Raw genomic sequence first — 16,743 nt, 5'->3', positions numbered from 1 at the left:
TTAAGTTATGAGCTCTGAAAGAACTGTCTCCTACCATTTTACAACGGAACAATACCTTGATACCTCATACCTTTTTTGTATTACTTTTCTTGTCGATCAATACTCTTAAATGCAAAATCATAGTCAAAGTTATCATATTCTTTTCATGTTGTTCTTGCAATTCTAGGTCATGCTAGCCAATGTCACCATCATTTTTATGAGTTTGATAGGCTTCACAAACCTCATCACCAATGTCTCAAAAAGGATTAGAGCACCAACATTTTTAAGAACACATAATTTCTTTTCTTATTCAAGAACTATTCTCAAACTATGATATCAATCGAATAAGTTTAGCTTAGTGATTTTATTTGCATCTAGTATGCTTCGTACTGATAAATTGTTATTCATTGATTTCTACAATCCGAAATTAATGATTGAATGTCTGTAAGTTTCACGTATTTGTACCACATTTGACAACAAAAATTCAAAAAGTTTTATCTTTTTTCCTTTCTAGGGACTTAAATAAAAAGCCTTAAAATTTTTATAGGTTGAAATAGGATTTTATGAAACTAATGAGATAATATCCTAATTTTATGAAACTATTGTTGGTCAAATTTTTAGTTTCGTGCATTAAATTCGAAAGATAGTTGTGTGTATAGTCTACTCCTTAATTAATATATGGGTATCAAAAACGAAGACGGCACTTCATTTGCTCTTGTTTCTTCAACTTTTCCTCTGCCTTATCCGTCTCTCTCCTTTCACAAAGTTCCACGTAGAAGAAATGCATGCATTTTAGCTTTTCCTTCACAGTGAAGCAGCATCAAGAATTGCCACTTGTCCAAGTTTCCATGACAACAGAAACTGTCCCCAGCCCCTAGGACATGCGTGGCTGCACGCCTCCGCACCATGACAATGAAATCCGCACACTTGTCAACGGATTTCTGGAAGCAGCATATGTATTCTGGTGCGCATCACTATTTGGCTATTGGCTTCTTGCTCTTTCATTTATGCCAGTGGACACAGCATCCTGCCTTACTCTGTTCCTCAGGTCCCTTCAATTATCATAGTATTTCATCCCTCTCTCTTTGTCCCTCTCAGCTCCATGATATGTATATATATATATATATATATGTATATATATTGTGTGTTATAAATAGAGCAATCTCTGCACTCCATGATCCTTCACTTCTGCCTATGAAAGGAAGAGAGTGAAAAGGGAGGGAAAGAGAGAGAGGAGACGATTTTTGTGGTTGGGGAGACCGGAGATAAGAGTATGGTCTTTTGGCGCATGCTTGCGTGGTACCATCAAAACTTTGCCAAAGGGGTGATGGTGCCACGCTGTGTGCGTCTAAAGTGCATATTCAAAATGGGCGTTTGAGTGGAATTTTGGAAGATCAAAAAGGGTGCAATCGAAGCACAATGCTTTTGCTCTTTCCCTTTCTTGTGCTTTCATGTGTGATTAATCACTTTGAAACTTTACACATTCTGTCGTTTACTAATAATAATTTTACGTTTCTGTCCAAAAGAACAGGGTCAATACTCATGGCTTACTTGATTTATTTTTCAGACAAGCATCCTACTATTACAAAAAGGAGGATCTATTCATGGTTGAAGTTGGTTTTTGTTTGCAGGGTAGTCAAGGCTCCTGCTCTGTATATCAAGATCAAGCAGCCAATTCCTTAATGAAAAAGGTGAGATGTGGTTATAGCGTATGCGACACAGATTTGCAACCAATGGAGGCTTAAGCAAATGAAGAGTGCAGGTCAGCTCTGCAAGTTGAGGAATTGACGCCCTGTTTCCCTGATATTGGCTAGCTTTACTCCATATTATCAGCCACAAATTGTACTACTCAGGAATATCAATGGCTTTAGAGTTAGATGCATTAGTAAATGGAACGTACCAATCGCTGTGGACAGCCTTTGCTACTCGGAATGAAAGAAAGATGGGCGTATAAGAATCGGTCCAACCTCTAACTTTATGTTCTATGGATTGTTTTCTTATTTGAAGGCCATTTTTGTTAATCTTAGAACCTTTTTTTTCCACGAGACACCAGAACTATGGTTCTATCTTTTCCTAAATCCCCAATTCTTGATGAATGAGGAATTAAATTTCAAATTATTGATACAATTATGGAAAGGTTTTACCACTAATCCTAAATAACAGTTTCATCATTCTTATATTTTTTATGTGATCAAGTTTAGTAAAAGCAAAATGAATTTCAATAATCCAATTGATTCGACAGCCCAATACTATAATTTTGATTTCTGATTCTCAAATTACAAAATTAATGTACAACCCATGGATTTGGTTTATTAACCAAGAAAAGTTATATAAGTCAAACCCTTCATGCAAGGAAAAAAAAAAATCTACGGTCAGAAAGTAAAACTCGCCATATTTGCTTCTTTCAGGGCTTCCAATATGGCAACCCCCACAATTTTGCACCAAGTTACCTTGCAGCTACCAGATTTTGAAAAAAGTAGCCGTTGGTTGGAAAAAAATTCATAGCTAACACTGTGTCCTCACAGCAGCTTCCCCTTTATATTAACCTTAATCTCTAAATCTTGTATTCTAAAATCCTCAGTAGATTTATTCTCCAATAACAAAAAATTGAAAGGATCCATTTGTTAAGATTTTTTACTAGTTTCTTGTCCAAAGATCTTTTGCGTCATGAATCCTGGTCGCTGTGCGGCTTGCAAATATTTAAGAAGGAAATGCCCTTCAGATTGCGTTTTCTCTCCTTATTTCCCTTCAAATAATCTACAAAGATTTGCATCCATTCACAAAATATATGGAGCCAGCAATGTTGCAAAACTGCTTCAGGTAATCTCCTTACCATGCATTTCCATTGCTGACATAATTCTAATTTCTCTCCTTTGGATCATTACCAAAATTGCATTTAACTTTGCTTGTTGGTTAGTTTGGCTATGCATCATTGCCATGGAACTTTCAAGCCTCAATTATGGAGTTTTTCCTTTATTTCTTTCCCCTACTAAGGTCTGACATCATTAGAACCATGGTTAGCTTTGAAAGTTGCGTTGATATTAATAGTTCAACTCTCACAAATGCTTATCACTTTCTTTGCACAGTTTTTTTGTGTATAAGTCAGCATTGGTAAATACATAAAAGGAACCCATTAGCTCGTTTCAAAGATTAAATTATCACTTACTTAGAAGAGATGTTAGATAATCATTTCATTTGAAAGGTTTTTTATAAACAAGAGTTGTACAACTAGCAAGTTTCTGCCACATATAGTGAATCTGGGCCAGCTTCTGGAATGTTGACAGCGTGATCTTTTATTATTTTCACTTTTTTTTTCTATTTTTTGGCCTTTTGATGATTCAGCAACTTCCAGTCCATCATCGAGCTCAAGCTGTAGATTCCCTGTTCTTTGAAGCACACTGTCGAATTGAAGCCCCTGTGTATGGCTGCGTTGGGCTTGTATTTACAGTGCAGCAACAGATACACGATGCAGCGACCCAGCTCGCTAAGACTCGGGCTAAGGTTGCTGTTCTGAAATCTACAGCACACCATTCCCAAATTCAATCCGATTCCAACGTCTTCTTGCCTGGGCCCCAAAGTGTAGCCCACCTGGGCCTCTTCAATCAAGCTTCTTTTGGATTTATTTAAGATTGTTAAATTTTAGATGAAATGGATAGTAATAACACAACAAGAGCTAATGGAATGCTCTTACTTCATGGAGGAAAAGTGCTCGTATTAACTTGACAAGTGACTTAAATCAAAAATTGGCCTTATTCAAATTTTATTTTCAGCCTAGATAATAGTAGATTGAATTATCAAATATTGGATGATCAAAATGATACCAAGTTTACGCATTGATTTTTCCTAATTCTGTTTTAATGAAAAGAGATATCAATAGTCAATAGACCACACAAACAAGAGCTTATTCTTCTGTTTCACTTTTTTATAATTAGAATCCAGCTGCTATAAATTAATGCCAAGAATTAGTGAAGAAAATTTCAATTCAACTATTAATATCCTCCTATACACCGTTGTGGAGTTTTAAATTCTATCAAAAAAAATTTCATTACTTTAGTTTTTTAATTTAAAATTGATTAATTTAATCATTACATTATAAAATTTTGTACAATTGAGTCCTTCTGTCTAACTTCGTCCAAATTGCCATTAGTGATGTTTGTTTGGAATTTTGAGAATATGGTGCCTGGAAAAGCAAGTATATTCTCATGCTTAATTTCATTAAATTTATTTATAATGAAAATATATTTTGATAATAAGATGAAGAGTTTGTTTTAAGTAAGCATTTATTAGCTAGTTATTCAGGTACCATGATTCTATTGAGATATTAAAATACATTTGTGTGAAGAGTCATATATAAGAGACATGTATTTTAATTGAATCTAAAAATTGTTCACATCTATATAATAAAGGTAGTCACTTTATTGTATTAAGGCAGTAGTATTCAGGTTACTTCCACTGAAATGAATGTGATTCATTACAAGGGAATGATAAGTCTCAAATCATCAAAATGGTTGACTTGGAGTAATGACACTATAACATGAACTAAAATCATATGAGAATCATATTTAAGCTTAACCGTTACTTAAATCTTGATCTTACACTTATACATTTACTTATAGTAGAACCAAAATCCTAATGGATAGTGGACTCATGTTTAATCTCTTTATAATCTTTGATTTACCATGAGCGTGATCATCATAAAGTGTAAACCTAGACTCCATATTTTGATATTATAATCGAGATAAACATCCGGGAACATACATCCAAATAATAGAGTTCATAGCATTAACATCAGTTCTAGTGATTTCAAGAAGATTGGTGATTAATTTGAGCCTATTGGATTGATGAATTAGCTGCTCATCATATCTAGATACTTAAAAAATTAGATCTAGAGTATTAAATCACTAATTAGATAAAATTTGAGACTAAGGGACAAAATTGACATAAAAAGTAAAATGGTAATTTCACCTCTTTTCATTGGACGGTTATGAGGGTTCACAATATAAGGTTTGAAATTGGGTAACTACTAATTAATATCAAGTATTGAATTGTTTCTTGTAATTATAGTTAATTCAAGAGTGCAACCATGAATTTATGGTGAAGTGATTTCATGGTTAATAAGCTTGATCATTTTTTAATGAAATTAAAAAAAATTATAAGTTTATTGAAGCTTGGAATATCTATATCCAAATAGATTCTCCACTTAGCTTCATAGAATTCAACTTGTTTAAGTTGGAATACATGTTTTGTTTGATTAATTAAAATGTGTACAAAAATGGCAACTTTAACATGTTTGTATTAATTTAGGCAATAAAACATGTTTGGTCTTAATTTGGATAAGAAAATATGTTTGTTTTAATTTTAAACAAGAAAAATATTTTTTACCTTAATCTGGACAAGAAAACATATTTGTCTCAATTTATACAAAATAAAATATTTTTGTCTTAATTAAAGACAAGAGTTATTTTAAATTAAGATAATACTAGAAAGATTCTTACAAAATGAATCTAGATATCAATGTTGATAAAAAAAGACTCTATATTTGACTATTACTCTTTTATTTATTATTAATTTTTTTAAATAAAGATAGATAATAATAAAATAAGAATTATTATTCAATAAGGAGTTTTATTTTATCAAGAACTCTAAATGATAATTAAAAACTTAAATTATTTATTCTTTAATTTTAATTTGATAATTATGGAGCATGTTTGATACTTCTATAACTCTAAATAGATGGTCAAGATCGATTTAAAAGTGTTTGATATTGATTAAACCTTTGAGGCAAGAGTTTTAATAAAAAGAGAAGAGATTGAAAAAAAGAAACGAACATACTTTTTCTTAAAAAAGTTTCAACCGTCACTTCTCTCCTCCTCCAAACTTTGTTGTTTCTTTCTTCCTTTTTCCCATTCTTAGGTGAATTTTATGAAAGAAAATAGCCATTAAGTTTTAGGAAGAAAAAAGAGACAAAATCGGTTGCCATCTTATAGTCTAGCATTTCATATCTTGTCTACTTAAGGTTCAAATTGAAAACGTTCTTGAATAATAAGTGGTAAACTTGTTTAGTCAAAAAACCATTCATTGGTGTGTTGATATTCGAAAATAAGAATTTCAAAAATAAAAGGTATGCTTTTTTCCTTAATAGATGCTTTTTTTTTTAGGATGTGATTATGTTACTTGTAATGAGAATTATGTGTGTTTTTACTTGTGTAATTGGATTGCTTGCTTTTTTTATAAAAGAAGTTTTTTGAAATTCATACTTTACACAATCACATCAATCTACTAAGATCTTACTCCAAGCATGGCACTAACATGTCATAAATTTTTTTTAGGTAAAAAAATTTTTCATCACATTAGTTTTCGATACCATGTCATAATGACTAAATTGAACAAAATAATATAAAGATTAAATTGAATAAAATGCTATAGTATAAAGACTAAATTAAACAAATTTCTACAATATAAGGATTTTGTGGGTACTTTTACCATTTTTGTTTCACATTACATATGAAAATGTTGGCCTTCCTTGTAGGCTGAAATGGTGTAAAAGTGTATAGAAATGTCAAAGCATTGTAGTTGAATGCAATTTTTGCTTATAATTTGAATGCAATTTCTGCTTGTAATATAAGACCTTGTTATCTTTTGTGTTAGACTTGAATTACATTATGTTTTGATTTGACAAAAAGCACATATCTTCTTGAATTTAATGTTAAGCATTTGAAATTGTCTCAATTACATTTTTAATCTTCCAAGGTTACAAAATTGTTTGAAAAACTATACATCCTCAGAAAACATCATACAAGCTTTCAAGCAATGCATTTTTAGCTAAGAAATCAAGAGCAAACAAGCCTTGAATTGTTTACTCGAATATAGGTATAAGGCAATGAGAAAATAGTTGGAGAGAAGCATAAAAAAACTTTAAGAACGTCAAGACATAAGTCAAGAGTTGATTCTAGAGAAGTTTAAGTTGATATAAAGGTTGAAAGAGTGCAAAACTTGAATATCATAAAGTGTTAGTTGACTAAAGGGGAAGCATAGTCAACCTTATTCTAAAAAGATAAAAAAAATCAAGTTCAGAACAGTTATAGTCAATTACAAAGGAAGTAGGGTCAACCTTGTCCCCAAAAAACTAAGAAAATCAAGTTAAAAAATAGCTATAGTCAACTGTATAAGAGGTATAGTTGACCCTGATAAGTCAAAGGTTAGAAAAAGTCAACTTCAAGTAGCCATAGTCGACTCTAAGAAAAGCATAGTCGACTATAGAAGGCCATATTTGAAAAATACATGCTCTTTGGAAGTGGATTGACTAGAGAACTTATATACTCGACTATAGAAGCCCTAATTGAGAAAATTTGAAGAATATAGTCTACCCTCAAGGTTCAACAAGGGTCAGATTTGATTTAAACTTGTGTCTAATGGCTTCAAATCATGCTTTATTTATAAATATATGCATTTGAGCCATTTTAAAGTAAGAAAAGACCTAAGATAAAGTTTCAAACCCTAGAAAGACTACCCACAAGCTCATCTTCACTCTCTAGCATATTTTTAATATCTTCACTCTCTAGCATATTTTTAACCTTTCATCAAGTTTTCAAAGTTGAATCCTTGCTTCATTTAAGCTGAAATTTTTTCTCTCACTACAAACAAGCTTAAAATCTCAACACCCAACCTTTGTAGAGGCATTTTTTAGTTAAAATTTGTACTCCATTGTAAGAGTTCTAACTTAACCTTGAAAAGCTATTTTGTAAAGGTTATCGCTTCCTATCAAAACGCAAGAATCCCTTGTGGATTATGTAGATTACCACTTAATCCCATAAAAGGCAAGAATCTTTTTGTGGATTGTAAAGGTTATCACTTGATCCCATGAAAAAACAACAATCCTTTTTGTGAATTATGTAAGGGTTATTGCTTCCCACTAAAAAGCTAGAATCTTTAAGAATGGATTGAAATTTCTTGATTACCAAAGGAATGGATGTAGGCATCGAAAAAGTCAAACCATTATAAACTGTTTGTGTCTCTTTTTAGTTTTCATATCATTATTTATTGTTTATTCTTACCTTAGAAAATAGATTTATATTGATTTGTTGATTTACTCTTAGAAAAATATTTTTGCTTGATTCATTATATTTTTACTTAGTGATTTATTGTTAGATATTTGCTTTTAGTGTTAGAAAACATTTTTGGGTAAAAAAGTTTCATGTTGATAAATAGATTTTTTAAAAATTTTTTATACATATACCAATTCACCTCCCTCTTGATATATTGTTATTGAGACTTCTACACTAATAATTATTATTAAAGCTTGGTCTTAAATTTTATAAGCTTAATTGCCTTTGAGAGATCCTTTGTAGAAGCTCAATCGAAAAAAATGGAGATAACAACAATTGTACTGAGTGAATGGCAATCAATCCAAAGGTCACCTTTATTTTTAGGTAATAATTATCTTTATTAGAGAAAGAGAATGAAAATGTTTATTCAATCTATGGATCTAGATGTTTGGAACGTCATACTAGAAGGTTCACATGTTCCAAGTAAGGAGGTAAATGGCAAAATGGTTGTTAAGTCTAGGAAAGATTGGGATGATAAAGATAAGAAATTGATTCAAATAAATTGCAAAACTCACAATACTCTTCTACGTGCCCTAAGAGCTAGTGAGTTTAATAAAGTGTCTATGTGTAAAAATATTAAACAAATTTGTGACACCTTGGAAACCACTTATGAGGGCACCAACCAAGTCAAGGAATCCAAGATTGGATTGCTTACACACAACTATAAACTCTTTAGGATGAAAAAAAGTGAATCTATTAATGAGATGTTTGAAAGGTTGACAAATATTATTGGTGGTCTAAAAGCCTTAGGAAAAGATTTTCCCAATGCTCAACTTGTAAAAAAGATCCTTTATAGTCTACCAAAATCTTAGACATCCAAAGTTACTGTAATAGAAGAGGCTAAGCATCTAAATGAATGTAAGCTAAAAGAACTCATAGGTTCCTTTCTCACCTATAAGATGTCACTTAAACATGAGAGTGAGAGAGAAAAGCCTAAGAAGGAAAAGGCCAAACAAAAAGGTTTAGTCCCTAAATCTTTAGTTGAGGAGGATAAGAAAACCATCAAAAGTGATAGTGAAAATGAAGAGGATTTGGCCATGTTCGCACGAAAATTTCATAAGTTCATAAAAGAGAACTCTAAAGCTATAAGACTAGTGAAGAGGCCAAAAAAAAAGGTTTAGTCCTTAAATCTTTAGTCGAGGAGATAAGAAAAACATTACAATTGAGAGTGAAAAGGAAAAGGATTTGCCCATGTTAGCAAGAAAATTTAACAATTTCATAAAGAAAAACTCTAGAGCTAGAAGACCTATGAAAAAGGATATGCCTAAGGAAGAATGTTCAAGAATTACTTAACTTGTTTTAATTGCAATAAGCCCAAACATACTAAGTACGAATGCCATAATAAAAGAAAGACTTCGAGAAACTTTAAAAAGAGAGGAATGATAGCAACATGGAATCACAATGATGATTAACAAGATGAAGAGGATAATGAGATTATTAATCTTTGCAATATGGCACTCAATGTCTACAAGGTAAATTCTACTCCTCATAATCTTGATTCATGCTCTCATCAAGAAAATTATTAGACATTTGATGACTTGCAAGATGTTTATGATGATCTTATGTTTGAATTTGAAGAAAAAATCTTAAATACAAGGACATCATAAAGAAACTTAAAGTTGAAAATGAGAACCTAGTTAAGGCTAAGATCCAATTAAAAGACAATATGAAAGGCATATAAAATGAAATTAACCTATTGAAAAAGAAAAATGACACTCTGCATGACACTTTTTCTAAGTTTAAATATAGCCAACAAAAATTAAATGACATGTTGGTATTACAAAGAGCTTTCTTTAACTGAGAAGGGTTAGAGTATGACTTCACTAAAAAAGAAACCCATCATAAAAATTTCTATGTCAAAAAAAAAATGAAAAATGTGATGGTTTTTCTAGGTGCACTATATGCCTCAAATTCGGGCATTCTACTTTATCTTGCTTTTATAGAATTGTTACATAAAGAGATAAAATAGGTAGATATGTATAAATTCCAAAAGGAACCATACCTCTACAAGGTAAGGTGGTAGAAGTTGATAAGCTTCTCAAAAGAATCAAGGTTACAAACCATAAAGGACCCAAAAGAATTTGGGTACCAAAAACAAATGTTTAAGTTTTCATTTTATAGGAGGAGCATGCATGTTCTAAGTTAATAGCATAAGAAAGAGATTGAGCACTTGAAATCTTCAACAATGAGCTTGGTGAGATCTCACCAAATGGTGTTCTACATTATTGGTAATATCCCGTAAACACCATATTAACCTTATGCTTAATGATCCTTTTAGTTGTTGCTTGATTGATTGAAACATAGAATCATTATATGCTCCACACTATAGTCAAAATATTTTTGATTTTTTGAAATTAGAATAGTTTGTTGATCATTTGCATAAATATTTATGTGAATATATGATTGTACATTTAATTGTGGCATGTTGCATCACACATTGTTCATATCTTACATGCATACACTATGCACATAAGTCATCCAACAATATGGCATTCATACTATATATATATATAGATATATATGCATATACATCTTCACAAGTTCAAGATTATTGCTTTTGATTTATCAAAATATAAGGCTTGATTTGTGACAAATGATTTCTTGAAAATAAACTATTGAATCCAAGTTTTCTTCGAAAGCCAAGGTTTATTTAAGTATGTTTTGAAACCCAAAAATAAATTCTTCAAATCAAATTTAAAAAGACACAGTCGACTAATCTTGTAAATAAGTTGACTAGGTTCGAATAAAAAATGCTTGGAAACATGTTTCAAAAAAGACATAGTTAACTAAATGATTAAGAAGATCTACCAACCTGAGCACTTAAGTAGTCTAAACATGCATTTTTGAAAAACCATAATTGGTTATAGCCCATGTGCAGTAGACTATGCTTGTTGGTTTCTTAAATTCCTTGAATTCTTCACTCTTCCGTATTCATCGTTTCTTCCAAATTCATTCCTCCTTTCAAGCTCACCCTCTTTGGGTTTTTTAGATTTATAGTGTCCATTAAAACCTCCCAACCTTTATTCACTATAAATAAGGAACTTTGCTTCAAAACTAAATTATCCAAAAATCTAGAAAATCACTTCTATAGTGCATAATCTAGCACCTAAAAACTCTTCACAACTAAGACTTCTTACTCTTTAGTTGGTCATTGCTTCAAAGTTCACCTCAATGGCATTGCTAAAACGTTAAAAAGTGTCTACTCAAAGGGTTCAAACAAGCTCCTCAAGTGCAAATCAATTTCAAGTGTTAAACTTTGTTGACTTAACTACCTTTAAAAGATATCGAAATGGATTTGTTTCAAGAAAAGTCTATTATGGTCCAGTAATTGATCTTGATTTTCTTGAAGAGCTCGGTTTTCTTTATGTTGTAAATTTTAGAGCTTTGGATGGTATAATTACTTAAAACTGATTATTCCTGTTTCTAAGAAGTTTGTTAGAGTATTCTACAGTAATGTTAGTACAAAATATAGAGATGAACACAATGAGGTCAAACTTATGAAAATGCATTCACTACTTACATCATGGGAAGAATACTTCAGATAACACCAAAGCTGATTATAGAAGTTTTTGACGTACAATGTGCTCTTGATGTTATGACCTACACTTGTGATAATTTAACAGTGCAAGCTTTAGAAAGAGAACTCTATGTCATGTGGGTGCCCCTACTTCATGTGCTAGATTATCCATGATAGATAGGATATTACATTTAATTATTAGTTGGACTTTAAGGCCAATACCAAGCAAGCATTCATTAGTTTCTAGGGAGGATTTATGGTTCACACATCACATCAAGCTTCAAACTCCTATAAATTTGGCTCATTTCACATTTTCAAATATGAGGAAAGTTGTGATAGGAACTAAGTCTAGTCTTATGTATGGCCAAGTCATCACTCAAATACTAGTTCATTTCAACATTGATGTCTTTTCCATGGACAATGCTACTTCTTAACCGAAAATCAAATATCTTGACAAGATTACGATAGGTTGAATGGGTTATATAAAAAATGTTGAGACAGGAACTTGGGTACATAAAAGAGACCGTCATGAAGGTGATGATGATGGTGACAATGAAGATGATGAAAATGTTTGTTCACCAACTTCAGCTAAACCATCCTCTATCACTATGCCATCAAATGCTTTAACATTAATACAAAACTTGAGGCTATTATGACCACATTGGGTGAAAACTCAAAGCAACTTGATGTCATTGTTGCATGATTTGACAACTTTGACAAGCAAATACAACTCATACTCTAACATCAAGAGAACTTAAAGACTTATCTTGCACAACTCTTATCTAAAAGAGGACACTAGCTGGGATGACTTGCACTTTACTCACTCATGCATCTTATTATCATCTTGTTAATACTTATGCTTATGTAATGAGGTATTTAATTATATATGTTTATATTTTTCACATTCATGCACTCAAAGGATGTAATGACCACATCATTTTGATTATATATATGTGAGTTTATGGCATCCTTAGTTATCAATTTATGATATATTGCAAAATGTCTTAATTAAATATCTTACATGGAAATATATCTTAATTGAGAATATCTATATGTGTCTTGATTGCAATGTTGAATATATTTCTTGATCTATTGAATGAATATTTGAGGAGAAATATATCTCATTGTTTTGATTTGATGGTTAGAAATCATTATTCACCTTAATGCTTATTTGTAATTGATGATTATCACTAACTATTTTCTTTTGAGTTTAAGTGCTTAAAGCCTACACTTCTCTTCTTTTTTGATATAACAAAAAGAGAGAAAAGGTTTATAAGCGCATTGAAATGATCTTACATTAGCTGAATTGTTTTGAAAACATTTTTGAACTTCATGCATGCATTGAAGGAGAGAATATTTTCAAAAGTTCATATTCAATTCCCATATCCTTCTCATTTATACTTAAATATTTTCAAGGGCACAAAGACTAATGAAGCTAAAGGAAGGTTTCAAGAAATTTCAAATGTAATATGCTCATATTTTTGTTATATCTAAAAGGAAGAGATTGTTAGACTTGAATTACGTTATGTTTTGATTTGACAAAAATCACACGTCTTTATGGATTTAATCTCAAACATTTAAAATTGTCTCAATTACATTTTTAGCCCTTTAAGGTTACAAAATTATTTGAAAAGCCATGCATCTTTAGAAAACAACTTACAAGCTTTCAAACACAGCATTTTCAGCTAAGAAATCAAGAGTAAACAAGCCTTGAATTATTTAATTGAATATAAGTACAAAGAAATGAGAAAGTACTAAGAAAGAAGCATCAAAAAGCTAAAGGAACTTCAAGACATAAGTCAAGAGTCGATTCTAGAAAAGCTAGAGTTGATCTAAAGGCTAAAAGAGTGCAAACTTAAAAATCATAAAGCCCAAGTTGACTAAAGATGAAGCACAATCAACCCTATTCTAGAAAGATCAAGAAAATCCAGTTTAGTATAGTCATAGTTGACTGTAGAGGAAGCATAGTCAACCTTGTTCCAAAAAGACCAAGAAAATAAAGTTGAAGAAGAACTATGGTCAACTATAGAAAAGACATAGTCAACCCTAACAAGTTAAAAGCTAGAAAAAGTCAACTTTAAGAAGCCATAGTCAACAATAAAATAGGCGTAGTTGACTATAAAAGGCCAAATTTGAAAAATACACACTCTCTGGAAGTGGATCAACTAAAAAACTTATATACTCGATTATAGAGGCCCTAATTGAGAAAGTTTGAAGAATATAGTTGACTCTAAAAGCATTGAAGTTTAGTCTCAAACTTCAACAATGGCCAAATTTAATTCAAACTTGTGTTTAACAACTCCAAATCATGCTCTAGCTATAAATAGAAGCTTTTTAGCCACTTTAAAGTAAAAAAAAAAAAAAAGAACTTGAGATAAAGTTTCAAACCCTAGAGAGACAAGCCACAAGTTTATCTTCACTCTCTAGCATATTTTTAATCTTCCATTAAGCTTTCAAAGTTGAATCTTTGCTTCATTCAAGCTAAAATTTCTTCTCTTAATATAAACAAGCTGAAAATCTCAACACTTAACCTTTGTAGAGGCATTTTTTAGCTGAATTTTTTACTCTATTGTAAAAGTTTTAGCTTAATCTTGAAAAGTTATCTTGTAAAGGTTATCGCTTCCTGTAAAAAGCAAGATTCCTTTATGGACTGTGTGGGTTATCGCTTGATCTCATAAAAAGTAAGAATCATTTTTGTGGATTGTAAGGGTTATCGCTTGATCTCATGAAAAAGCAAAAATTCGTTGATGGATTATGTACGGGCTATCACTTCCCATTAAAAAGTAAAAACCCTTGATAGTGGATTGAAATTTTTTAGTTACTAAGGGAGTAGATGTAGGCATAGAAAAGGCTGAACCACTATAAATTATTTGTGTCTCTCTTTAGTTTTCGTGCCATTGTTTATTATTTATACTTACCTTAGAAAATAGATTGATATTGATTTGTTGATTTTCTCTTAAAAAAATATTTTTGCTTGATTCATTATATCTATACCTAGTGATTTATTCTTAGATATTTGCTTTTAGTGTTAGAAACATTTTTAGGTAAAAAGGTTTGATTTTGATAAATAGTTTTTTTTAATTTTATAAATATGCTAGTTTACCCCATCTTGGTATATTGTTATTGAGACTTCTACACTAACATTTTGCTTTGTTGATCTATTTATGCAATCCAAGAAAAAATATATTATTAAATGACATTATAGTATTAACTTCCCATTTGTTCTAGGAACCAAGAAATGTAACAATTTGGTTACAGTTCCAAACTAATTACAAAAATATAAACTTTAGTTATGAAAAGATCAACTTCACTTACAAAAATATAAACTTTAGTTACAAAAAGAATTGTGCCACATCCTGAATCAAAGGACATGACCGATGCAAAGACTTTTAAGTGAGTATGACCTACTGAGCCCAAGCAAGTCTCTTAATCATTGATTACATTTAGTTTATCAAACAATTGATTCATTTAAACATACAAAACATATTATAATCAAGTGTCTGAGCCATCACACAATATGGAACTCACATCATAAGTGTGAAAATGCATTCTTTCAAACATCATCATTTATAGAACATTTAAACCTATGTCTCATATTACATGAACATGTGTATCCACACTAGGTGCATATTTAGGCTCTCAAGCTATCACATAAAATTCATTTGTCAAAAAAATGTAAAACATGGTGCCATTTAGTGGCTATATAACCATGAAAATATCCAACAATAACTGAACATAACATAAAACTGACTTGTCAACGAAACATATCCCCACCTTTTAGGCTTCAAGTGGGCTTTTAGAACACTTGCCAAAGAAAAAATAAAAGCTTTTCTTTGTGACAAGGGTAGCAAGCTAATCTTTGATCTACCAAAAACATGAAAAATTGACGGATGCATCACAAAGAGTCTATCAGTGAATACGAAAATGGGACAGGTCAAAAGAGAAGAGCTTTTGCATAAATCCTCATTTGCATAATCATGGAAATTGCTAAATTTCATATGTTTCCTTCAAATATTTGGAAATGATGTTGGACAAGGCCTTTTTCATGAAAGATCAATCAAATCTAAAGTTTTTAAATATTTAAAGATAAATGGAGGTTGAAAACCTTGTGAACAAAGAGTAAACATATTGTTTTATACCTATGGTATTGATATTTCCTTGGGAGGTATCGATACTTTTACTCCAAAAGGCTCTTTAGATTGTTGGTATCTACAGTTTCACCACAGAATGCTTCCTAGGGCATACTATCCTATAAGTATCGATACTTGTTCTTCAAGTATTGATACTTCATTACTAAAAACTCATATTTTGGCCATTTTCTAGCTTATTTCCGCCCTATGGCACTTTCATCTCATAACATCATCACTATTCATCATTCATGCTCAATGGTAAACCTATTTCTTGCCTCTATGTCTACACAAACTCATAATTCTCATGCTTACATAAAACGTGTAACATCTATCCATAACATTTAATAACAATTACTCAACTATATCATAGATTTATCTACGATATTAACATAGTATTAATGGTATTTTCGCCATACTCAATGGCAAATAATATGGTAGTGCTTTTGCCTTACTTAACCTATATGATGGTGGTATTTCTGCCCCACTTATTGGCAAACAATCTAATGGTATGTTTTGCTACTCATTGGCAAATAAGCTAGAGGTACATTCACCTCACTTATTGGCAAATAATTTAGTGGTACTTCTGCCCCACTCATTGGCAAATAATCTAGTGGGACATGCACCCCACTTAAGCTATATGTTGATGGTATTTTCACCCCACTTATTAGCAATATCTTAGACTCTTAGTAGTACTATTAGACCCACTTAATGGCCTTATCATATACATCATAACACTTAAAGATTTGATATCATTCATAACATCTAGTTTATCTTCAATTAGCAATAAAACATGTACTCAAAAGTATGGTCTCTCAACCTTCATCAACATATTCATCACATAATAATTCCCTTGCGAGTCCAATAAGCATTTTTTATCAACTCGGAGTCAATTATTTCCCACAAATGTTCACATAACACGCTCAACTCAATTTTCACTAGGATGGGAATTACTACATCCACTATAAAATTCATCAAAGCATCCATCGATTCACATACAATCATAGCACATGAT

At 31.3% G+C, this 16,743-nt stretch overlaps 1 protein-coding gene across 4 annotated transcripts; it reads left to right on the top strand.

Moving 5' to 3' along the window:
- The first annotated feature begins 978 nt into the window (after nt 1–978).
- LOC110417014 (LOB domain-containing protein 23-like) lies at nt 979–3,722 on the top strand. Of its 4 annotated transcripts, none has more exons than XM_021429184.1 (3): nt 979–1,432; nt 1,611–2,799; nt 3,322–3,722. In XM_021429184.1, exons 2-3 carry the CDS (start codon nt 2,647–2,649, stop codon nt 3,604–3,606), a joined length of 438 nt encoding a protein of 145 aa, XP_021284859.1. In that variant the 5' UTR covers nt 979–1,432; nt 1,611–2,646; the 3' UTR covers nt 3,607–3,722. The 4 variants fall into 4 exon arrangements, with proteins under 4 accessions (XP_021284859.1, XP_021284866.1, XP_021284877.1 ...); XM_021429191.1 differs by having other exon boundaries at nt 1,547–2,799; XM_021429202.1 differs by having other exon boundaries at nt 979–1,511.
- The last annotated feature ends 13,021 nt before the right edge of the window (nt 3,723–16,743 follow it).

Source organism: Theobroma umbraticum, unplaced genomic scaffold, assembly GCF_002168275.2.
Source record: "Theobroma umbraticum cultivar Fairchild unplaced genomic scaffold, ASM216827v3 scaffold_30.0, whole genome shotgun sequence".
In the NCBI taxonomy this organism is placed as follows: domain Eukaryota; kingdom Viridiplantae; phylum Streptophyta; class Magnoliopsida; order Malvales; family Malvaceae; genus Theobroma; species Theobroma umbraticum.
Note: the sequence above shows the minus strand (reverse complement) of the source record. Positions and strands in the feature narration are given on the sequence as shown.